This window comes from Anser brachyrhynchus, assembly GCF_964034855.1.
Source record: "Anser brachyrhynchus genome assembly, chromosome: 6".
In the NCBI taxonomy this organism is placed as follows: domain Eukaryota; kingdom Metazoa; phylum Chordata; class Aves; order Anseriformes; family Anatidae; genus Anser; species Anser brachyrhynchus.
Genome location: NC_137700.1, coordinates 26,178,460 through 26,202,898, shown reverse-complemented (window position 1 = coordinate 26,202,898; position 24,439 = coordinate 26,178,460). Strand labels below are relative to the sequence as shown.

At 41.3% G+C, this 24,439-nt stretch overlaps 1 protein-coding gene across 12 annotated transcripts in view; it reads left to right on the top strand.

Annotated features, from left to right (window-relative positions):
- The window catches only part of ARHGAP22 (Rho GTPase activating protein 22), a 149,977-nt gene that overhangs the window by 18,177 nt on the left and 107,361 nt on the right, over positions 1 to 24,439 (top strand). For 10 of the 12 annotated variants that reach the window (XM_080596972.1, XM_080596971.1, XM_080596978.1 and 7 more), the window contains exon 3: positions 12,471 to 12,558. In XM_080596972.1, coding sequence (XP_080453098.1) covers positions 12,471 to 12,558 — 88 coding nt within the window. Of the gene's footprint in view, positions 1 to 3,126; positions 3,359 to 12,470; positions 12,559 to 12,593; positions 13,344 to 24,439 lie in introns of those variants that run through there. The other 2 variants (XM_080596975.1, XM_080596976.1) reach the window with 2 other exon arrangements.

Genomic DNA, 24,439 nt, shown 5'->3' with positions numbered 1-24,439 from the left:
ACAAATTACCTCTGCCTGTTAACTATTTGCCATGTAACTAGTCAAAACTTTCATTACTATATACATCTCACCAGATGCAAGGCAAGGTGTTGAGTATAAGGCATCATTTACACAGTACACTGTTAGCATTTCAGGGAGGCTAGTTTAGTAAGAGCGTAGTTATGTGAGAGAAAAGTAGGAATTGTAAGCTGTAAATATGAAAAAGAAATTGCTGTCACTGTCAGGTGTAATTGGAAAGGTGTAAAGTAAGAGCCCAGAAGTGAAGGAAGAACCTTTTTCTAGGTTGTGGTATTGAGAAGAGGATTGAAGACAAGAGTGGGGAGTGTGTAAGTAGGATGAAAGACAGGATTACCATAACCCTGCTTTATTTAGTGGAATAATGCTGTAAATGGCTTGAAGTAGCCAAGTTTGGGAACTGGTAACCCTTTCCTTTGACCATGAGCAATTGCTGGAAGCTGCTACCATCTTGTCTTGCTGAAGTTTTTTCTGGCTCCATGAGATTTTTTTCCTGATCCATTGCAATCCTGCAGTTCTTGTCTGCTACTGGAGAAAAGTCTGAACAAAGCTCAGTACTGAGCTAAATATTATTTTATCATATGTAATGGTTATTTTTGCAATATGAGGTCTATCTAAGCTTATATGTTCCATGCAAGTGAGGACAGCATCTAGCAGTTAGAAGCTGTGGCAGCTTTGCAGTAGCACGTAGGGAATGGTTTGTCATATTAACTCTTGTTATCTGCTGGACAGCATTGAGCCTACTAACACTGTTTTCTTAAGGCTGTATCCAGTACTTCATCTGTAATCATTCAAGAAATTTGTTATGTGTGTATAGTGCCTCTCCAAATCTTTGTTTTTAGACTCAGCTGCTTTCTGCAGCGATATATTCCACTGGCTGTCAGTCCAACATTGGTTAAGAGTTTCCCTTTCTCCACTCCCACTGTGCACGATGCTCCCCCCAAAACTGGTCAAAATATGATCTAGAAGCCAATACCACTTTGGTTCAGCTGTCACCAGACTTACAACTTTTGAAGCACAGCATGAACTCCTGACCAGTAGCAAGAGCAGAAGGGTGGAGTGAGGCAGTCCAGACAATTTTTCTCTAGGTAGCCGGACTGTATTTCTCTATTTCATAAGGCAGTGGCATTCTTGGTTTTGCATATGATGTTATTGACCTGCTAATTCTCTCTTGACAGAGCAGCAATGTTTCCTACTAAATCCCTAAGTGCTATCAAGTTTGATCTTCCCTGAATTAGTTACATTTCCTGTCAGTTCTGTAGCTTTCCTCATGAAGAAATCTAATTACGGAAAACTCATTGCTTAGAATCACAGTAACGTCAGTAACGTTTATGTACTATTTCTACTGCAGTTAACAACTCAAAATACCCCATAATAAATAGTAGTGCAATTTACTTCAAGTAAGGACTTCTAGTAAAAGCTACGATTGTCAGGAGGCTCTGTTAAGCATCTGGAAATAAAGTCTTTTAAGCAGATGCTGATTGTTCATGAAAAGCAAAAGTTAAGTATTTTTCACCAACTGAAAGTTGTCGGCTTTTCAGGTTATTTTATTTTGTTTTTGTCTCTTTCTGCTAATGCAACTTGTCTTCACAGTATTTGAGTACATTTCACAGCTAAACAGAATATTAGTGAATATTCTTTCTATCTGTAATTCTAGGCTGTCAGCTGCTGTTTTCAGAAGCTGCAAGCCAGAAACAAGGCTTGTATTTCTCTAGAAAGTGGCTGACATTGATGCAAATGGATGACACTAACAAAACAATACACATCATGGCAGCATTAATGTTTTATCCTCACAGCAAGCCTTGTCTTGAGCTAAGGTGAAGTTGTTAGTCTGAATTTGCTCATGGAAAACTGTGATGCAGAGACTAAGTGACTTGGCCATATATTCTTGAGAAATCCTGAGTAGGAAAATGAATCTGCATCTCCCAAATTTAGCACTTCAACAACTTTAGTCTTACTTGGTCTGGACTGTGCTTTCCTTCTATGCTCAGTTAAGGTTAGATTTGGGAGCTGAAAGGTGCACTATGAAGACCATTCAAAACAGTTTTTGCACTTGTCCATGCTAATGGTCCAAACACAGGTCTCAGTGAAAGCAATTTTATGATTGACCATTCTCTTTTCAGGCAAAATGCACTAGCCCAAGAAGAAGGCTTTTGGAGGATAGGCTTTTACCAAGACCTGACTATTATTTTGTCTGATAATGCTTTGGGAGTCTTTTTAAACTTTGAAAATCTATAGGAATTGTAAATGTGAAGGAAACGTTGGGTACAACGAGAGATTGTATTGAAGGGGGGGAATGTTCCTTTCCAGGAGGCTTTGCACAGTCTTCTGAGGTGGAACGTACAGTCTGCTTTCCTAAAGGTGCTGCCTTGCCTCTCAGGCTGCTGTAGACCTGCAGGGGAAAGATGAGCTAGAATCAGCTGCTTTGCAACCTTACTCAGAAAATTGCAAAGTACGCCAGTTTAATGGCACAATGTCCACTAGTCTACAATATTTGCATTGTCACAGTCCTCTCAACACACGAAAGGTTTCAAATTCCACTTTTTAGGGTTGTATCTTCTGGCAAGCCCATGAATGCAGATGCTGCACCACAATATGTGAGGGGGAAAAAAGCGTACTTTGTGAGCAGACATTTAACCTGTTCAGTCTTTTCTGCTTTCAATTCACCTAAACCAGTTCTCTGTTGAAAATGCACTGATGTGAAAACAGTGTTTCATTGTCCTAGACTGACCTCCAAATCTTCGTATGGTCATCTGTGAGGCTGGAGTTTGACATCAAGAGCTACCGTGTTCCAGGTTGCTGAGGCAAGAGTGAAGAGCCTTGCTTAGTCAGCTGGGCCTCATTATCTCCCAAGTAATCCATTGTTAAGCAGAGAGAGGTGAGCCAGCTGCTTAGGGCTAGCCTGTGTGGGTAGAGTGTATGGGTTTTGTATGCCAGCATGCAGGACTTGAGAGTGGGCTGTAATGTGTTTTAGCATGTTTTATATACACCTGGGAGTTATTGCTGTTCTATGCAAATTTTGAGGGGAAGAAATTTAGGCAAGGATTTGTGCTGTGTCTCGAAGGAGGAGTGTGTATCTGTCAGCAAAAATTAATTTAGCAAGCTGGGGAACAATTTGACCTTCTTCTAGGGGGAGGGAGGCCATGGGAGGCAGGCTTCTGTTTCTCTAATTTTGCTGGCTCAGAAGTACCACAATCCAGTGACCTTGTGGCATACTGTCTGCAGAACTCAAGGACTGAAGCTATGTAGAGGCTCATGTTGGTCCTCTCCCGTTTGGGTTCCTCCACTGGATCATGACACAGCTTGTACTGTTCCTGTTGTGGGCCAATTGGATATCTCAGTGGTATGTCTGGCAGCCACGTGCTTTTCATGTTCTTCCGTCTCTCTCCCATCATGATCTCCTGGTTTTGCTCACTCCTGCACCATTTTCCTTTTTGTCTGCATAGCTTTGTGAGCTGTTTCTGGGTTTTTAGCCTTGTTGGCTAATGATTTGACAGGCAAGGGTATGCAAGCATAAGATAACTCTTGCAGAATAGGACCTGTATCTCCTTAGATATTTGAGTATGGCTCAGAGCTCCTAAGCCCAGCCTCCCCAGCTTGCTAAAACTCTTCATTAGTGCTGTATGGTTTTTGTACTTCACTTCTAGAAATGGTGGATGTCTTGCGTAGTTTCTTCTACGTCCTGCTGATTGGGAGACTTCTGCAAGGATCCTTATCTTCCTACAGATGTCAGACAGTCTGGCTTATCTCTGAACTCCCATGAAGCTCTTGACAGCAGTCTCTAGTCTTCTTTAACAATTCTGTGTATATGAAAGCCTTAGTCTTGACAGATGACTATTATACCCTAAAATGACTTAAAATCTCTATCCGTATGTTGTACAAGCAGCTGCTAACAAATCACTCATGTTAAAAGCTTTTCTACATGATGCTGTTTCTACTAAAACACAGGACTGATTTTCTCCAGCACAGGAGTGTGGGTGTGTTTGTATGTACATGTGTGTTTACATAAGTCTCTGATATTTCTGAAGGCCCTGAATAACATCTGAGATGAGCCCCTCCCAGGTTAAAATCACAGCTGCATGTAAAGTGGTTTGGGCTCTCCCTGGTTCAGTTCACAGCAGTTTAAAACACAGTATTTCTATCTTACAAATCTCTGCAGCTCTTGGACTAATGCAGGAGAAGGTTAACTGTCACCTGCAAGGCAGAGTAAACCGTGCGCAGCAGTGTGTGCAGCAGTGTGACAATGATTGATCCTTGCTTGACTCCTCTTGTATCAAATAAACATCCTGAAGATACCTTAAGAGGAATAGGTTAGTTGATCACTAGTCAAATGTCCTAGAAATTATTCTGTGCTCCTTTGGAAGATAGCACACGGGGAGTTGATGGGGAAACTTTACTTGAAGGAGACTTCTTCTGCAAAACGACTGATTTTTTTAAAGAATGGCTCTTATCTATAGTTATGGTTATTGGTTCTGTATCTAGGTCTACCCAAATGTCAGAGTTTGAGACCAGACGTACCAAACTAACTTCTCCGTTAGACATGAAGGGAAAACGAGTAATTTCTGAGAAGGACCTAAGAAGGCCTGCCATTTTGGTTTTGCACCATGGTAGAATGCAGAAAGCAATGAATTCTGTGCTACTGGGTACTCTGCAGACATAAGAAATGACAGCCGTTTTTCCTAAATAATGTTGCAGCACGTTGCTATTGCTGTTCAGATATACTAGTAGTGCAACAAGAAAGCAGAATGCATGTTTTAGAGGTGGGTTGCATTTACTTTTCTCTGAAGCTCAGAGAATCAGAAGAAACTGACAAACTTCATGTAGAACAGAAGTGTTGCCCCTGTGAAGAATTTTGTTGGGTAAAGATGCCCAGGATATAGCAGCAGAGGTAGTGCATTGGTTTTTATTGATCTACAGTAAGATTTGTATAAACTTCAGTGAATGTTGTTGAAGATTGCTAAAGAATTTAACACTTGAAGCTGCTATAAAGATCTCTGCAAGAAATATTTGTGCTCAGTACTCACTTTTAAGTGCAGGGGAAAGGACTTCACTAACATGTTAAGATACTATTTGCTGAAATCACTGGGTTTTTTTCTTCTTATCAAGCAGATGTTAGAGTGGCTGCATGCTTAAATTTCTCTTTTGTGAGCTGTTAGGAAGGGGAGGGTATGGTTTCTTTGCTGGTCTTGGTCTAAATCCTTTGTTTTTTGGTTGCTTGTGCAGTATCTAGTACAAAGGAACTATGGCTGAGGCTTTCAGCTGCTGCACCAATGTAAAAGCCTTGCTGGGTCTCTGCTCAGGGTGCCTTGATTTGAAGTATTGGCTGGTGCAATCAGTTTCATTTTCCTGAATGAATGCTGTGCTTTTCAGAAAGATTTTTGAGTTGTCCCAGGAATGTCTCTGGCTGAGTTACTGTCTCAGAGCTCAAAGAAAGAAATGATCTCAGGCAAGAAAGAAAGCCTCCTTTGACCATGGAATAAGAAAAGCTTTCAGGACCTCACTGTATCATCACTGGAGACTAAACTTCTTGGTGGTATGTGGTGTAAGATGGTATATAGTGGGTATAAGACTAATAAATATTAGTATAAGAGTATAAAAGAAGTTCTTAAAAATAAATCATGCATTTAAAACAGTTGCTTTTACAGTATTAAGTTGGATGGTACAAGTAGAGGCGTGCTACTAATGAGTGTCCTAATGACATGACCTGCAGAGACTGGATGTGTCTGAACTGGCCTGCATGATCTAGAATAAGGAGGTATACAATCTGATGCTTCAGGAGCGGGGAGGGAGGACTGTGGCCTTCTGTTCCTGCTGCTCTTCTGTGATGTGTTCAACAACCATAAGATGATGATATTGGGCTTTAATCTTCTATAAAATTTACAGTATATCTGGAAGTTACAAGAATTTTCGAATTCTCTGATAGTACTTGACAAATTTATTATTTCTTGCACATAAGTGGAACACACAACCCATAAATGGGGGGGGGGGGGGGGAATGTCCTTGTGGAAACCATTTAAGTTCTACAGTACAATACCTATTGGACAGTGTGGTAAAGATGTCCCAAAGTAGACTTCAGAAAGAAAAAAGAAAGCAGTAGGGTAGCTAGAGGAAGGGAGTATGATGTTTAAGAGCTTGCAAAGAGAAGAGATCACCTAGCTGTTAGGAGAATTAATAACAACTACTAAATGATAATTGAATAAGTCAAACCAGAGCAGGGCTACTTAAAATGTTTAGGTCAGATGTATCAGTTTGCCCATAGGACAGCAGATATGTGCAAGAAAATGTGTTTATGCTTGCAGAAGAAGACTTAAATTCTAATTAACTCTGTGCTGAGTAGCAGTAGGGTACCTCGATGATACAGTGTAATAGTCACCATGCGATATTTTGCATGTGTACACAGCATGTTTAGCTTGCAACTTATTGATTGGGAATACTTACCATTGTTTAATGCACTGAGCATTGCCCGAGTGTGTCTGTCTTCAAGAATTCCATTAGTTAATATTTCACTAACTTCTTGCTGCTTCACATGCTTTTTTCTGTGTGTTGCTAGTCTAGCATCCATTTCTTTTCTGTTTTAGAGAACCACATTTAATTGTAATAGTGAGGGAATGCAGTCCTAGGTTAAACACAGTGCTGAAGATGCTTAATTGTCAATCTGGAAGCACTACTAAACTCAGGATGATTTTCAGCTTCTTACCCGTCTATATTTACAGAGCTAGTGGGTACATGCTTTGCATTACAGGCAGGGATAAAGCTTCCAGCTGAGATGAATTTCTTATTCAAGTTCTTCAGTATGTATGTAAAAGATCCTTGCAGCATTTGAGCTAAGTTCTTTCCTAGCTGAAGTAGCATATTAGGCAGCATATTTCATGTAGTCATTGTTTTGACTGCCAGGCCTCTAACCAGAGTCATTGAACAGAGGGAATGTAATTGAATAAGCCAGACAATGTCCCTGTACTGCTGCCTCCTGATAAGTCAGTACAGGCATTACAGAGTGACAGACAGCCTGTGTAGTACCATTGCCATCCACGCGCACATTATAGCCTATTATTAAACTGCTTGCTACAGCTGCATGCTAAACTGTTACACATAAATTTCATTGTATACTGAGCACTGAAATGTTTTTTCCCCTGTGAGCCTGAAACGTCCATGGCAGATGGATGAGGATGTTGGCAGCATCTTGCATTTTTGCATCTACCTGCTCAGTAATTTGATCCATCGTTATGGATAGACTGCTATGTAAAGGCTAGAGAGACTTGAACTTAATGTAATCTGTTGTTGCTCAGGACCCTGTAAGTACTGGCAATCTTTCTAGACTGCAAGTCGGATATTTACCTGCAATGGAGGTTTCTGCATTCCTCACTTTTTGCCTTCAAGATAATTTGATTTTAATGACCAAAATTTAACACCCCTGGTAAAACTGTGACCCTTAGTCTGCTTATTGGTTGCCCCCTGCACATTCCTTCTGGCCTCCTCTTCACACTGTCCCTCACTTGCTTAGATGTGGAAATTATCTGCAGCTCTTCATGGGGCTATTGCAGTGGGCCAGTTTCTGCTTTGTTCTACTGTTCAAGACTGTAAACTTCAGGATTTTACAGGCAGCCAATGCCCTCATAATCGAATCTGGCTTTGCCACTTGTCTCTGTGGTCCTTGGGGTTTGTATGCATAACATATGGGATTTGGGAACCAGAGCCAGGTATGTTGTAGACAGAAAAAGACAGCACTGCCCTGACTTGTCCGAGTAGGTTTTGCAGTGCCGGTACTTAGAAGAAGCAAGTGCCTGATTCTCCTGCTGAAGTAGATCCTGCCTAGATGGCAGAACTAGAATTTCTTGAGGGGACAAAGCTGAAGAACCTGTGACTCATTGAAACCTTAATTTCTTACTGTCATTGTCCCAGGAGTGGAAATTGTGTCAAGATTATGATGCTTTAGGAGGAGGGAAAAGAGCCAGCTGCACTCAACCAGGGTGCTAAAAAGCCATTAACCCTGGGTGACAGGAATTTCTGTAAGGCTCCCCTGAGGAGTAACCCTTTGAAAGGAGAAGCTTGGGGCAATGTAAAGCTGAATTCCCACCTGTTATTTTTGAGAATGTGGTGCTAACCTCTTTGCTGAAGCCCAAGAACTTAATGCTTCTGTGGTGAAATATCCTGTAGAAGCCTTAAGTTCCCTGGTCCAGGCTTTTACTTGTTATTGAGTGGCAGACCACCTTCTCAGTTTCCTTTTCTAATAGGCTGCTAGCAGAATGCGATATTGCTGTGCTGCTACTTGTAATAGTTTACTAGTTAAGCTCTGTCCTGGAGAATCTGTTCTGTTTCTATGTAACATTGAGCAAGTTGTGGCTACTAAAACACATTATTTAATAGATATGGTATCATTAGCTTTTTTTTTAGTCTTCTGAAAGTTCTGCAGAAACAGTGCTTTAGTTATCTGTCACTTATAGTGCACCAAGCTGTTCATGTCAGTGGTTGCACGGATGTGAACTCCATCTGTCTGGAAGAAAACTACTGGGGATAAGAACTTTTTTCTTCATCCAGTGTAAATGTTACCATACATTCATTATTGGGGAATGCAATTTTGAATAGCATGTTGCAGGACCATGTCCTTACAACTCTTGTAACAGTTGTAAAATTAGGATTTGCATCTGACCTGCTTCTGGGGAATGAAAGGACAATGATGCAGGCATGCCTGCATGACTTAGGAAGACATTGTGTCCCTGAGAAAACTTCGTTACAGACCATGTGGAGGTTTTAATTGATTAATATTAATCAGGCCTGTGAGCTTGTGCAAAAGCTAAAACTATCTTAACTGAAATTCCCATTGATCTTCTGCCTGCTTGATTATTTATATGTGATCTGTAAGAGGGTCACATTCTTATTGCTTATCTGACAAGGTGAAATGAGATTTATGCTATAACACTTCAAGATAGAAATCTTAAACAATGTCATCTTGTTTATGGATGTAGTATTGCCTATTTTTATGAAAACATGTGCCTCCAGGTCCTTAGGGGGAGTTATAGACACTCTTCTCTTGAAAACAATGCTAAAAAGATGAAGCTGTGATTTGATGTCAGGAGAATGCCATGGACTTCCTGAAGTGAAGAGGAATTACTTAGCAATTTTAGTGCATCACGTGCTGTTGAAAGTGTGTGCACTTGTGTGCTGTAAAACATAGTTGCAGCTGCACAATCCACTCCATCAGACTGACTTCTGTGCTGAAAGCTAGTGTGAACTTGCAGCTATTGCTACTCTAGAATATTTTCTTAGGTGCTCCCATGAGTAAAGGGGGAAGGAAGGACTGACCTGCAAAGAGCTTGTGATGTTCCTGATAACTGCTAATATGTGTGGTCTGTAAAATAGCCTTAGGTTTGCTTCTGTTCGCAGGGCAGGAGGTGGCATGTGCCCATCCCTGGTTTCACGGGGGGGGGGGAAGCTACTCTGCATCTAATTCATTGATCTTTTTCCAGTATTGACTTGGTATGATAAAAAGCTTTTGTGCATCTGGAGTGGGACTGAACTGTGCATGCCAGAAAGCAGCAGAATTTTCTACAGCATGTTCTGGCTGCTGGGCTCCAAAGCTGAAGATCATGTCCTGCCCCAGTTTGGAATAATTTGTGATGCACCAGCATTCTACTCATGTTGCCTTTTCAGTGTTTTCATGTTCTTTTTGGAGTGTCTTCATCATCTAATTTAAGTGAACCTCAAAATAAAAATGTAGGACAACAGGATTGGGCAGGAAGTTGCTGAAAGATTATTCTGTTCTGTTGACTTGTTGCTTTCTCTTCATTTTATCTCACAGCTATTCTAGATAAACTACTCAGTATGAACTTGGGTACCTTCCAACACTGTGCCCTTCTACAGTCTAACCTTTACACTATGTAGGGGACAGGAACTGAGCCCTGACACTCCATTCTGCAGCAGTATCTCTAGGCCCTGCTAGAACATTAGAGACACACGCAGTCACTGAACAGAAATGACAACCATGTGATCTGCCTGTAAAAGGTTTGATAATGGGACACCTAAAAGGGGATGTGAGGAGGGCAGCTGCATGTTTAATACATAGGGGGTTTATCACAAAAACTTGGTAAATATTTTTATTAATTTCACTGGATAAATGGAGAATGCCACTGAGGTTGGTAACAGAAATTAACTAGCTGTTAGGTAACACCAACACCTCCTGGTAGCTGGGCATTTTGATACTTCCTCGTCTCCAAGGTGTCTGCATGTTCCTGTATATCTGTCCTCTCAGCTTATCCACAAGTCTTCTGAGCACTTCTTGTCAATAAAAGCCACCTAGTTGCTGCCTGTTTTCTTTTTCCAATCTAGGGTGTATTTTGCAAGACAAAGGAGCAAAGCTGTAGTTGTATGTGCAATGGTATAGCTGAGGCTAGACACCCTACTAACCTCTTCTGCCCTTGAAATCTGTGAAACAGTATGAACTTACACAGCTCCAGAGAATTGCTGTTTTATTTATAGTGTTCTTGGATATTCATGAAACGCAGTGCTTACAATTACCTCAGAAGGCCAGCAACCAAGCAATCAGTGGCACTGCTTGAACATAGGCAAAAGTAGTTATCAATTTTATCTTTCTATTCATAATTTACTTTGCAGGCCTTTTTTGCTGATTGCACCGCAAAGACAAGAAGGGCTGGTCACTCAAAACATTTTCAGAATATAAAGCTATGTAATGAAAGAACAGACGGTCCTCCCATTTCTTCCCCTCTTCACAGGAGCTATTAAAACCAGATATGCACATACAACTTCAGTAAAGACAAGCTAAATCATAAGAAATTAGAATCATAGAATATCCCAGGTTGGAAGGGATTCATAAGGATCACAGCATCCAGCTCCTGGCTCCACACAGGAACACCCAAAACTCAGACCACGTGTCTGGGAATGTTGTCCAAGTGCTTCTTGAGCTCCACCAGGCTTGGTTCTGTGACTGCTGCCATGGGGAGCCTGTCCCAGTGCCTGACCACCCTCTGCATGCAGAACCTTTTCCTAACATCCAGCCTGACCCCCCCCCCCCTTGAGTCCTGTCGCTGTCCCCAGAGAGCAGAGCTCAGCACCTGCCCCTCCGCTCCTCTCCTGAGGGAGCTGCAGGCCGCCATGAGGCCTCCCCTCGGCCTGCTCTGCTCTGGGCTGAACAAACCAAGGGCCCGCAGCCACTCCTCATATGTCTTCCCCTCTGGACCCTAGACCCATGCTTGACGAAGCTCAAGCATGCTAGCTCCTTAAACTTTTTTCCTATGGAAAAGAGCATAAGGTAATGCTATTATCAAAAACCAGATCTGAACTTCCAGCTTACTGGAAGCAATAAAACCTTTCGCCCATCCCTTGAGCTGTCCAGTCATCTCAGGGATGGCTATCAAAGCCTCAGGGAGGGAGGAATAACTTAGTCACGACTGAGGTTTATTTCTGGGGCATGCTTTGGCATATATCAAGTTAGACCTTGGAGAATTAAACTGATTTAATCCACCATTAGCGATCTTGCTTGGGAAGTAAATTAATGCTGTCTGAGGACTGCTGGGCAAGGACGCATCTATGTGTTTAAATTTAGTAATGTCTTTCTACTAGTGACAGCAGCTGTCAGAACTGATACGCCCTTCCTGCGACTATGAATTGTTTTTTGTCTTCTACATTCTGGTTATTTAGAGTGCTTTATAGTGTCAGACAGATTGGACAACTGTAAGCTGGTTCTCTGTTACCCTTTAGAGAAACTTGTTGTCCCCTAAAAAATGGTTACAGTGTAAGCGATAATTCACTGAAATGTGCAGACTGAAACGTGAAGCTGATCTGAAGATCATTGCTATGTTATATACTTATGAACTGGAAGTACTTTCCCGAGATGGGCCTAGAGCGCAGGTTTTGCTCACATCCAAACTCCTCAAGGTTTAGAAAAATTCCAGCGAGTCAAATGAGTTTCTTGTATGTGAGAGGCAGAGGTACAAACTAAAGACTGAAATTTACCTCAGTTTATGGCTTTTTTTAGTTACCTCATGGAAGCTGAGATGAACATCAAAGTTAAGTTAGCGTCCTCTTATGCAAGACACCTGATGATATAGCTTGCAGGCGGCACTCTGAGTTAATTAAAACTCAGTTTTGAAACTCAGTTAAGTGAGAAATTAAAAGGTGAAGGAAGAATAGATGTGATATGAGAAAATTTTCATAAGGGATAATTAATTAAGGAAATCAAGTAGAATTCACCTGTGCAAGTTCAGAGTAGTGCTACTACAGAGGAAAGATCGTTTGACCACAAGTGTCCAGTGTGAGAGAAGGGGCAGGTGAGGCAAGTGCATGACCAGCTCAAGTATTTTTCTTGCTCAGGAGGGGTGGGGTTGGAAAAACGAAGGACTTAGTGAAAGAGGGGGGGGGCTTAAGTTTGCAATATTGTGTTTATTTTTTCTTTACCCTCTTCATGCATCTTCCAATTTCACTGGTGTTTGTGTTCCTTACAGGGTCTCATTCTACTGCAAGGCAATCATGTGAACGAGCTGCCACCTAATCCTGATGAACCAGGAAAGCATCTTTTTGAAATTGCCCCAGGTAGGCCAACATTTCCTTCTATTTTGTACTTAACATCAGTGAGCTGCGTGGCTCACTGTATTGACACACTAGTGAAATTGTCTAGACCAATTTGTGGAATAGGACTTGACAGACTTCTTTACTGTGGTAATCTTTGTTTTCGATGCAACTGCTGCTGTGATACCTCACGAAAATAGTAGTTGAGATGCATTGTGCCCCTTGATTTTTCAGGGGCACACCTTGCCTGGGGTGCTGTGTGGTCTCAATTTGTTGTGTTTTTCTGATTGTTATATTTTGTGGTAGGAGCTAATGCACAAAACTTATGGAAAGGAGGTATGCAGTATTCGGATGTAATTTCTTTTCTATGTATTCTCCTGCTCTTTCACAAATTGGTAATAGGAGCGTTGAGAGAGAGACCATTTTTTTGGACAAAAAGTATACAAAGCTTTTCAAATTATTTTGCCTAAACGTTATTTTTTTGTGTATGATATTATATGTGTATATTTTTGTTATTATTTTGTGTAAACGTTTCCTAGCTCCGGAGTATGTTCTGAGTTCCTTGTTGCAGCCTAGAAGCAATTGTACTTCACTTTATTCAGGTCCAATTGTGTCTGGGTGAGGATTGTTCCTGTGCATAGACTTGAAGGCAACAAATTTTGGGGGGTAGCTTCAGGTGGTAAGATCTGCAGAGAAGAAAGCTGCTGCACTGCTAGCAGTGTTAGACAAGAGGAGTGGCAAAGACAAGCCCAGGCAAGTCTCTCCACAGCTGTCTACCAATATCTGAAGACTGAGTTGCTGAAAGCAAGGTGGGAGATGGAGTTGACTGGGCTAAAAATTGAGTGCGCTGATTCAGTCATGCCTTCACTTCATGTCCGTTTTCTCTTGCATGGACTAGCTTCTGTGTTTCTTAATGTTGTCTGTCTCCCCGTGGTGTTGGTGCTGTTGATGGAATAGATTTTTATTTTTATTTTTTTTTAAAAAAGGCAGTTCAATGTAACTACTTTCAAACAGAATAGGCAATGCAGGGGACACTTGTCCCCATATTTGAATGCTGCTGTTGAGGAGGCAGATGTACATTTACTTGCACGTTAGGGTCTCTCTTCTTGTCACCTAATCAGGGTGGACTTAAAATGCCCATGTTATACGCTCTTTTTAACACAGTATCAGTCAATGGAAGAAGAATGGGTGGTACTGAAAGGCTTTGAATTACACCAGCAGGCAGGGTTTTGCAATAACTGTCAGAGCATTCTGTTTGACACACAAGAAGCTCCTTGGGGAGAAGAGATTTTTATTTTTTTTCTCTTCCTTATCGCTGCACGTTATCTGTTAATGCTCCCTTTTTCATATACTGTTCCATGCCTTCATAGCCTGGGCTGCACAAACAGCGTGCATTGGGCTCAGTGTTGATTACGTGGAATGTCTCTTAGACAGTGGTATTCACGGCTTGAAAGTGACAGATCTTATGCACCACTTCACAAAGATCGTGCACTATACTATCGTAGCAGTACTGTGGACTTGGGCTGTGAAAGCACTTGGGTTTTTGTGGTTGTGAATGATCCTATGTGTTATGGCAGTAAAGAGAAACAGTTAACTGACTCACTGTCTCAGTTGAGTATCCTGCAGATTTGCGTTTTGCCCTTTGGTTCTAGTTAGATAAATTGGCATTCTTCACTTCTTGCCCAGCCCATCAGGTTTTATTTCTGTAGACTACAAAAGAATGGTCCTGAACCACAAGTGGCTGTTGCTTCAGTGGAGTTGATAAAAACAATGCCATGTGGCTACTTGAAAGAGGGTATCCAAAGGGGTGGAAAAAAGCAGTGCTTCACAGCGTGGTTGCGAGTCCCAGGACATGTGTGTTCAGCTTGCCTTTTTGACATTGCCGTTCTCTGTGTTCCTAAGAAAAACTACTTGCTCTTAGTGAACCACTGTTCTGCCTGCAAAATTCAGATGTATTCCCTACCTTGTGGAGCTAAATCTATTCATGTATGTAGGGAGCTTATTTGCTACAAGGATAGGAAGTATTGAAAAGTGCTATAAATAACCAGTCGATACTCAGTGTGACTCGGCACAGACGTCACTGGAGAATGTGGCCTGAAGAGTTTCCTATTCTCTTCACAGTACATTTATTCTGGTTTTGGCATAAATGCCTTTTCCTTTTTGCACGTCTTCTGAAATGACTGTGCTCTGTGTGGTTGCCAGCCTGCAGAACACCCACGTAGTGCACAGCTCATGGTTGGATGCCAGATAGGAAGGGGAGCACAAATGATCCTGTGGGACCAATAACATCTTCCATCAGTTCCCATCTTCCCTTGTGTTGTATGTATAGCCATGACCATATTGCTGCCTAACTGTGCCTCAGTTCTCCCAGTGTAAACTAGGACTATGTAGGTTCTGTAAGGATGACAGGATCTTTTAGTCTTTTTTAACGAAGTTGTGGAACTTGTGAATGCAAGCACATTCTATAGCTGTAAATACAAGTACGAGACTTTACTCTGCTTGTGAGCTGCTGAGCTTTAACAAAATTCAGAACAGTGCTGTGTTCCTAACAATGTTTCCATAGTGTCCTGTTATCAACTTAGCTGGCAAGGAGAGGCAGAGATCTGTCTTGTATCTCCTGGCAAGGAAGCGTCCCAAGCTTTGGACTATAGTACCAATTATCTCCAAAACCTGTTTAGTGTTTGATAGTTAGGGCTTTCAGCATCCTCATTGCCAGAACTGTTGCTTGGATCTTACCACCTTTTCTCTGCTGCAGGTTGTGTAAAGGCTGCCATTGGAGCTGCTTCCTCAGAGTGCAGGGACTAGATTAACAGCATGTCCTGCACTGTAAGAGAGCCTGTATTGATTTTCTGCTCAGTAACAAGAACTAATGATGGGCATTGTGTATTATTCATGTTTCATTGAGTTCATTTCTAAGCCGTATAGTGCAGCTGGGAGAAGGGTTAAGTGGGGACGTGAGAGACTGCAGAACAGTTCTACAGTCAAACCAGTGTTATATCTGGTGGCAGGACTTCCTGAAATACCTCCTTTGGCAGAGATGTTTTCTATTGTCTTTTATGGAGAAACTGTGCATTTTGAGATCCTTTTAAAGCTGTTCATACTTCCCTCACAACTCGTAGAATTCATAGGAGAATGGTAGGGTAAACTGTGGATACTTCACCAGTTGCTCTCATGTTCCAGGGCACTTTCGCAGGTTGGGGGAGGGATGTTTCTATAAAATTATCAGGGTGGTCTGAGGTCAGGTGCAAAGTTTTAATCAATTGGGGGTGATCATCACACATAGCAGCTGATATTTCAGGAAGAAAATAACCATTGTATGTTGCCTGGGCAAGGAGTCCAGATCCGGTAACAGAAACAGCAGCTGACTCTGAAATGCAGGGTAACCCCATGTGAATTTATGGTTGCTTTGCAGCCCATAGTAATCAGAGTGATGAAATGTGGTGTGTAAAACACACGGGGATTGATCTTTGAGAACGTCTTAGGGAAGTATTGGTGGCTTAAGTGCTCCTGATGTCTTATCTTTTAGGAAGTTGATGCTTTTAATGTTCTGTGGCAAATAGTCTGCCTAGTTTTAGTTCTCTGATGTCTGCAGCATTATGAGAGGAGATGCTCAAGTTCCTCTGCAGAATAAGATATTTTTTGATATAATAACATTTTCGGAGTCAAGGGAGTGGTTTAAAAAAATAAAAAAAGGTTCAGAAGATAGGAGGTGAAAAGTGCTGTTTTCCAATAAGTAGGGCAGGGGTTATTACCAACTGAAAGGAGAATAGCTTTTCTTTGTAGAAAACTTGATGACCTAAGAAGATACTACTATTCTGCTCTAGAATAGGTTCAGTCAATCTTTTCACGAAGAGTGAGTAAGGAAAGATAGAAACATGAAAAAGAAACTTACCAGGGATGAGCCGGATGAGGGGTAGTTTTGCTTCATTTTTGACTCTGAAATCCTTCTAGAGCCCTTCAATCCTTCCTCTTGATGAAAGAAAATGTGTCCTTTTGTGTTTTTTTGCAAACCGGTATGTTGTGATTGAAAGCAATCTTGCTGAAAAATTCCTGACCTGAAATCATGGTGCACATTGCCATGTCTCCTGGTCCCTGACAGCAGCTACTTCTGTTTCTTGCCACAGTGCTGTCTGCTGAGGTTAATAGTGACAGCTTTTAGCCAGGTCTGTATGTGAAAATAAGAGTATTGTGCAGTGTTGTGGTAAGTGTAATTTGATTTCACTGGAAACCACTGCTCAAGGGCTAGATCTTGCTTTTCCCCTTTCCTCTTGGCTTCTTCTCCATACCCTACCACATCCCTCATTTCAGCTGTTATGACTGAAAAAACAGTTCTCAAAGCAATCAGACTTCTGGTCGATCAAACCAAGTTTGATGAAAAATGCACTTTGGGGTTGCTTTTTGTGCTCCCTTTGAATAATGCTGCCAGCCCTCTCATTAATGAGGCAATTCAGTTTTCAGACCTGTTGTCTCAGGCTTTTTACGGACTTATCCAGAAAAAAGATGACTGCCTATGTTTGATTCACATTTAGAAGGTTATTTTCAAAGCTTTAGAAATCAGAGTTGTGGCATGATTTTCAATTAATTTTAAAGACTGAGCTCAATAAAGGCAGAGTTGGAAGATGGGAATCTTACAGGGATAGTTATCGTTGCCTACATGTTGTGCAAGGAGTCCACCAGGGTCGTTGGTAGTGTCTTACCGAGCAGTTGGAGTGGCAGCTGCTTTGTCTTGCCCCAGTAGGGTGAGCTCTGCAGTACACTTCTGTGTCCCAGGTGATCAACACCAATTAAGTTTTTCTGTGGCCTTTTTATCTCAGTTCCCTTTGGCATGGTGTGTAATGAAAATACCTGGAGGGGTAATTAGAAATTCAGACATTAAAGATCATTCTATATTATTCAGTGCAAATTGCAGTTCTAACTAACAGCAGGAAACTGAGTTTGCTGCTGGTAATTAATTTCTTCTACTGAAGCCTACGGCTCACAACTGACAGCCTACCTGGATATGTGATGTTGATATTAGAGGGTTTTATTTAGGCTTCTGGGCTTCAGCACTCTGCATACTGACTAGGGAAATGGCAAAGAAAGTAATTCTGGGACCTACTGAAGAGAATGAGACTATTATTTCAAAGGAACATTGTGGAAACACTTAGCAAATGAGAGTTTACGGACATCAGGGAGCATCTATGGCACTGTATTGACCTGTAGAAATAGGTTGATTGGTGTTGGTTTTGCAGGGAGCTACCATTGCCAATGTTTGACTTTTGTTTATTAAGGAGGGAGAAACTAAGATGTCTTCTCTGAACTGCCTTTATAAAGGTATGCCTAGCGCAATAAAACTGCATGTCTTTTTTTGCTGTTGTACAATCTGGAAACTGTTCTTTACTACTTTCCTTGTAGCTTGTGTTGAAGTCCTTCATGGTAGTCTTAGCACTAAGATAAGGCCAGATGCACCTGCTTGGCTTTTACTTGCTGCAGGGACTCTTTTTACATGCCAGATGAGTGCAGCCTGAGTCTCATTGGAAGTGTGCAACCTGTACTTCCATAATAAAAAATGCAGAAACTTTTGATACTTTGGCATATGTTCTGCTTGCTCCTTCTGCTCCTGAACACTAGATGGTGCTGGTACTTTCTGCCTTGTGTTTGGAAACGGTTATGGCATTATGTCCTGAATCGTTTGAATGTGAGTTAATCCTGAAAGAGGAAATCAGCCACTCCTAATTGTTCCTTGGTGTATCCTCAAAAGCAAAGCAACAAGCAAAAGAGTTCCCAAACAATGCTATTACCTGTGAGGCTAATGCTGTGCCCTGTAGATAGAATACAAAACAACATACATTTCTGCACATTTGTCCCACCACGAGCAGCTTACTCTGCTTGGATTCACAAGATACCACTGCAAGCTTAGAGATGCACTCACAGGTGCCAAAATCAACAGTCCTTGAAAACACTCAAGTTCATGTTTTTTGCCTGTTGCACTTTAGGTTGATTTCCTGTGTACAGAAGAGCAAAGCACATTCTGTACAGGAATAGCTGTATGGGGAAGCCACTTGAACCTAGGCTCTTTTAGGTTAACATCCTGACCTGGGACATACTGGCTATTTTGTTTTATCTCTCGTAGAACCCCCCCCCCCCCCTTCTGGACATGATAAACATATTTTTCAGAATATATATCTTCAGATTTTTACAGTTTTAAGGAACCATCATTTTGCCTCCTTTGCCTGAATGTGGGCATGAAAGAGTTTGATTAAACCTCCCACTGCATTGCACCTAAGGGATTTGTCTGAAAGATACTAATTGTCTTCTTCAGGGCAGCTTCTTTCCTATTCTACTATAATTCTGTTGTCTGCCTGAAAAAAAAAAAATCATGACCTGTTCAGACACTGACAATTTAACATCAATAGAAGCGCCAAGGGGCTGCCAGTATTTTTAGGTTTGCTTTACAAATTGATTTGAGTTCAGCAGCTATTATTTGGGAAAGTTAATGGAGACCCTGGCTTCACTCATGCAGACATTAGACACTAGCAACTCAAATCTTCCACAGGCAAGGTGTCTCTTCTTACTGATAGCCTGACCCATACGTTCCCTGAAAGCTTGACTTACCATGTCACTGATGCATATTTCTGAAAAGAGCCTGAAAAAAGTGAAGTTTTGTCCTCTGAATTCATATAACCTTATTGATTTCAGAAATGTTGTATTAGGTCCAGTGGTGTATCTGTGTAACTAGACCAATACACTGTTGCCTACTTAAGGCAATGACTCATTGCTAGTTAAGGTCTTCAGACTGCATCCAGACTTTTGTACGGAGATGTTATGAGGTTCCTCTTCCACCTTAGGGCTGTGATGCTCTCTGATAGTTACAAATGTTTTGACTTACCTTATTTTATCAACTTAAAACATCTTGAAGGGCACTGGGAGGCACCTGCAGCCTGTAATTGCTTTTTTGCTTTGTGTTGTGTTTTTTTTTCCTGCACCATATGTAATGCCCAAGGCCTATGTTTGCATTTGGCAAGCAAAAACCCTGCTTTGTGAAATAAACAAGATTCTTCCTTTGTTTCCTTAGAAGTGTTTGATCTACTCTGTTATGCAGTCTACATCCATCAGTGCTCTGGGACCCTGGGCAGTTGAAAGTGGTCCCGGAAATAGGCTGTGACAGCATGTGTTGTGCTGTCCTGGAATCCGCATCTCCAGGAGAAACTCTGCGTCTGATCTCTGATCAGTAGCATCTAGCTATCTGGAATGCAAGTGCTGGCTTTCAGCAAGGATGCTGGTTTTTACAACTTCAATTTCAACAGCATATGGCCTCCTGGGGAAGGAGAATGAGGCTTAAGGGGTTTCATGAATAACTTTTTCAGCTAGTGGAGATAATTAAGACACAATCTCACTGTTCTTGAGCAGTCTTCCTTAACCCATTGTATTCAAGAAAGTCAAATATGTCTGCACAGCATTTTGTGTGGGCTGCCCTTTGGGTGTAGAAATGTGGCTCAGTGAGATGATGGCATGTTGTCTCTGGAATGTACAAACCGTCATTTAATCTCATCAGGTTGGCCTTTTTAGTGCAAATTAGGTAAGATTTTGAGTTCTTCCTTCTGAGATGTTCCAGTGTAAGCTCTGAATATTCTGCCTTAAGGATAATATATTAAGCCCTAAGGCATGTGTGGTTAGCAGAGATACTTTTTTTAGCATTTCTGTGCAGGAACAGCTTTGTTCCATGAAGATATGATTATCAGTCTGTCAACAGGATCAATTATATAGTGCCTTCCCTATATTTCTTGCTAATTTGTCAGAAATCAAGTCTTCAACGCTGTCTAGAAGTTTGTGTGCTTTGATGCTGCTGTTGGGAGGTTAAGCTATGTTCTGTGCCAGAAGCAGCTGTGTTCCCATTTGTAAGAAGGATGGGTGAGTTCTCCGCACATTTTATGCCATGTTTGGGATGCCTCAGATAAAGACACTCTAGTACACTAGCATAATGAAGTAAAGTAAAATAAGGCATAATATATGGCAATGTAGTTCATAGGACCCATTAACGTGTAGGCTTTTGTTGGGTGTGTTAGCTAGAGATGCAGTTAGGTTTGTTCACCTTTTTCCGTAGGTTATTCCGGTGGCTGCATTCCTCTTGACTTTCTGCACTTGAGCTTTTAAAGGGTCAGCATGTCTGCTGAGTGTGTTGTCTTTAGCTCTGAGACTAGAAGTAAATAGCTGATTTTTGGGGTGATGGATGATGATTCTTTGAGGTTTTTCTTTTTTTTTTTAAATGTTCTATGGATCCTGAAGCTGGCAGCAGATGCATGTGTATCTATTTGTGGAATTCATGCTGCTTTTGCGTTTGGTATAATAGCAGGAATAAAGAAAACATCTCTTCTTAAATGTAAAATTTCACGGACAAAGAACAAACTGAATTTCTTGTGTACCTGCTTCACTCCTGCTGTTGTCATCACAGAACTGCTGTAACATCTGTAGCATTCAATGACCTGTGGGTTTAGTCTGGTTTCGTACCTGATTTGAGGTGCTGTGGATCTGATTTTCTGTGGTATGCAGCAGGTTCAGGATATGCAGAATATACAAACATCTTCCCCCCCACACTGTGGAACTGCATCAGTCACATTACATTCCTTAAAAATAGGGTAAGAAGCAGGAGTGGTCTTTAAACCAACTCTGGACAGCATGTAAGTAAGAAACCGAAGTATTTGTTCCCCAGAAGGGAATTCTGACATGCACACCAACCCTTATCTAAAGAACAGAGAGTGAAAACGCACTATATACTGACAAACCTGTTAGGCAGCACTGCTGATGTGACTAAGGTACCTGTTAGTGCTGTTAGCTTAACTGCTCTGGATAATATGCTGACTTGAAAATACCAGCTGGAAGTCATTCGAGGTGTAAAGGTAAGAAAAAGAAAACACACTTCCTTTTCACATGGCCCACACAAAAGCGTGGGGGAAGGAACAGAAAGCTGATAGTGTGCTGCTCCAGCATCCAAAAGAAATTCTAATTGGTAAACTGCTATCTGGTATGTTTATGAAACTGTTTCTTAGTGAATGATGCACTAATACCAGTTTGAAGTGGCAGCTGGCCTGCTGTCAAACAGCTGTGAGGATTCACATGCAAAACGTGAAGTGTTGTTTGTCTGAAATGCTTTAGGGATAACCAGTGTGCTATCAGTGAGAACCAGCTTGCACCAGGCTATCTAAACTTCATAGAGAGGAGGAGGAAATACAGCAAAGATGTATTGCTTAGGGCATAACATTGAAGATTTATTCTTTGTTAAATAAGTTGCCATGCTATAAAGTAAGAATAACTTAATGTTATGTTCTAAAAACTTTCTTTAGCCTTTGAATGCTACTTCAGTTATTTCCAAATAGTGATTAGGTATGATGAGTGGGGGAAGATTTGGGTGTCAAAGTGACTTATGTGCTTCTTATTAACGATTTTCAGATACTTATCCTATGCTCATGTCTGTGCTTAGCCTTACACTTGGGCAGGATCCTATTAACATGGCTGCCCACAAAATATATTCCACACTGGATCTTGTTCATGAGATTCTCTCGTGTTATGCAGGAAGTCAGAGCATGTCATAAAAAAGGTCCATCTTGGGCTTAATGTTTTCTCATAAACTTAAAAAGATACTGTTGTGGTTTAACCCGGCTGGCAGCTAAACACCACACAGCCGTTCGCTCACCCTCCCCCCTCCCTCTCTGGGATGGGGGAGAGAAACGGGAAAGTGAAGCTGGTGAGTTGAGATAAAGACAGTTTATTAAGACAGGAATATAATAATAACAATAATAATAATAATAGTGATAATGATAATAGTATTAATAATAATAATGCGTAAGAAACAAGTGATGCACAATGCAATTGCTCACCACCCGCTGACCGATGCCCAGCCTATCCCCGAGCAGCCGGCCCCCCACCCCGGCCAGCCACCCCTATATATTGTTTAGCGTGATGCCAGATGGTATGGAATACCCCTTTGGCCAGTTTGGGTCAGCTGTCCTGGGTCTGTCCCCTCCCAGCTCCTGCTGCACCCCCAGCCTGCTCGCTGGCAGGACAGAGCGAGAAGCCGAAAAGTCCTTGGCCTGGTGTAAACACTGCTCTGCAACAATTAAAACATCAGCATGTTATCAGCGCTCTTCTCATCCTAATCCAAAACATAGCACCCTACCAGCTACTAGGAGGAAAAATTAACTCTGTCCTAACTGGAACCAGGACATATACAAATTACTGCAGGGAAGCAAGTTCATCTGACACCTGAAATGCTGGCAATGCAGGTTGTGTACTTTCTGAAGGACCAGTGCAACACAAAAAAATGATAAAAATGTGAAATAAGCAAAACAGTTTAGTTTCTCTGGGACAGCCAAGAGAGATGCTGACGTTAATCAACATAAAAGCAAAACGTATGCGATTTTATTACTACAAGGTGTCCCTGGAAAATGGAGTTGGAAAACTAAAGAAACTTGTGTGTTTTCAAATCAATAAATTATTAGAATCAGTCTCTTTCTGTCAATTCCTGTTATTCAAAGAAATTTATTCAGCAAGGGATGGATGTGGAATCTCTGGCACATCCAGAATGTGTGGGTGTTGGTTTTGCTTTTGTTTTTTTGTTGTGTGTTGATGCAAGCTCTCCTAACAGATAGAATCCTGTAGATTCTTGAGTATTGGGTTTAGATGTTATTGCAGGACATTGGGTGTATTTTTTTCCTTTCTGACAGCTTTATGCTCTATGGTAGAAGTTAGTTCCACTGGATTAGAGTGACTTGAACAGAGCCTGTTGATCTGGTTTAAACATCTTTGGCTTGAAGGGTAGGTATTGTAATTTTTATTGAGACCTAGTTACTAACCAGCATGGCTGTATTTCACCTGTCTATTGATTTGTTCTGGAAACAGTTTTAACTCCTTCTTAACCCGTGTATAGCTTCTCTGTAAGTCATGCATGAGCTTGTCATTTCTAAGGTATGCCTAGATGTGCGCTCTATTATGTAGAGGACATCATGCCATTTTACATTGCACTGCGTTAACAGAGATGAGTTATGCCAGTACAGAACCCTTCAGCTCTGTGTTTATATTATCAACACTAGGAATGACTTTGGCTTTATTACTTTTAGCAGTATGTTTCTAAACAGGTGTAAAATTGCAGATTTTGAAGAAAAGTACTCCTTGTGACCACAAGCACCTTGTGACCAAAGCTGTATTTTGAACCAACCTTTTTCCGCTTATTTTCAATAAAAAATTAAAAGGAGCACAACATGGTGAGCACTGAGAACACTTACTGATGTGTGGTTAATTTGTGTTGAATTTAGTGGAGTTTTTTCTGAAGCCTCACAGCATCTCTACAGTACCTATGGCAGTGGGTTCTGCTCAAGATACTACTTTATAAAACAAAAGCAGTGAGGCAGCTGCGATCAGGACTATGTTCTGTTTAGTGTAGCATGCTCTGATAAGCATAATTTTCCTAATTTTCTTCAGGCACTGTAATTGAAGTGAATGTGACTTCTTCCATTAGGAAGACAAAGTTCAGGTCACTTATTATAGAAGTCTTCCTTTTAGCAGGCTGTTTACTTTCTCAAAGTTTGTCTCCCATCTCTGTTCTGGCAGGTGCACAGCCCAGTGCATACACATTCTTTCAAAGTCTGGCTTTGAATCTCAGCCAATGGAGGCAGATGTATTTGTAACTGCAGGATTAGGCAACGCGTTCTGCATCTATAAACCATTGCTCATCTCACTGAAGTCCACTTAAGATGTTGATATCCATGCCCCCACCTGGTACCAAAGATGCTGTATATCATGCTGAGCTCATGAAATACTGTTGTTAGTTCTGGGGGTTGGTTTTAATCATGAGGTGTCTGACTTGTGAAAACTTTGGGAAGGGTGTGTGTGAGATAATAAAGAAAAGAGCTATGAAATCAAAAGAATACCC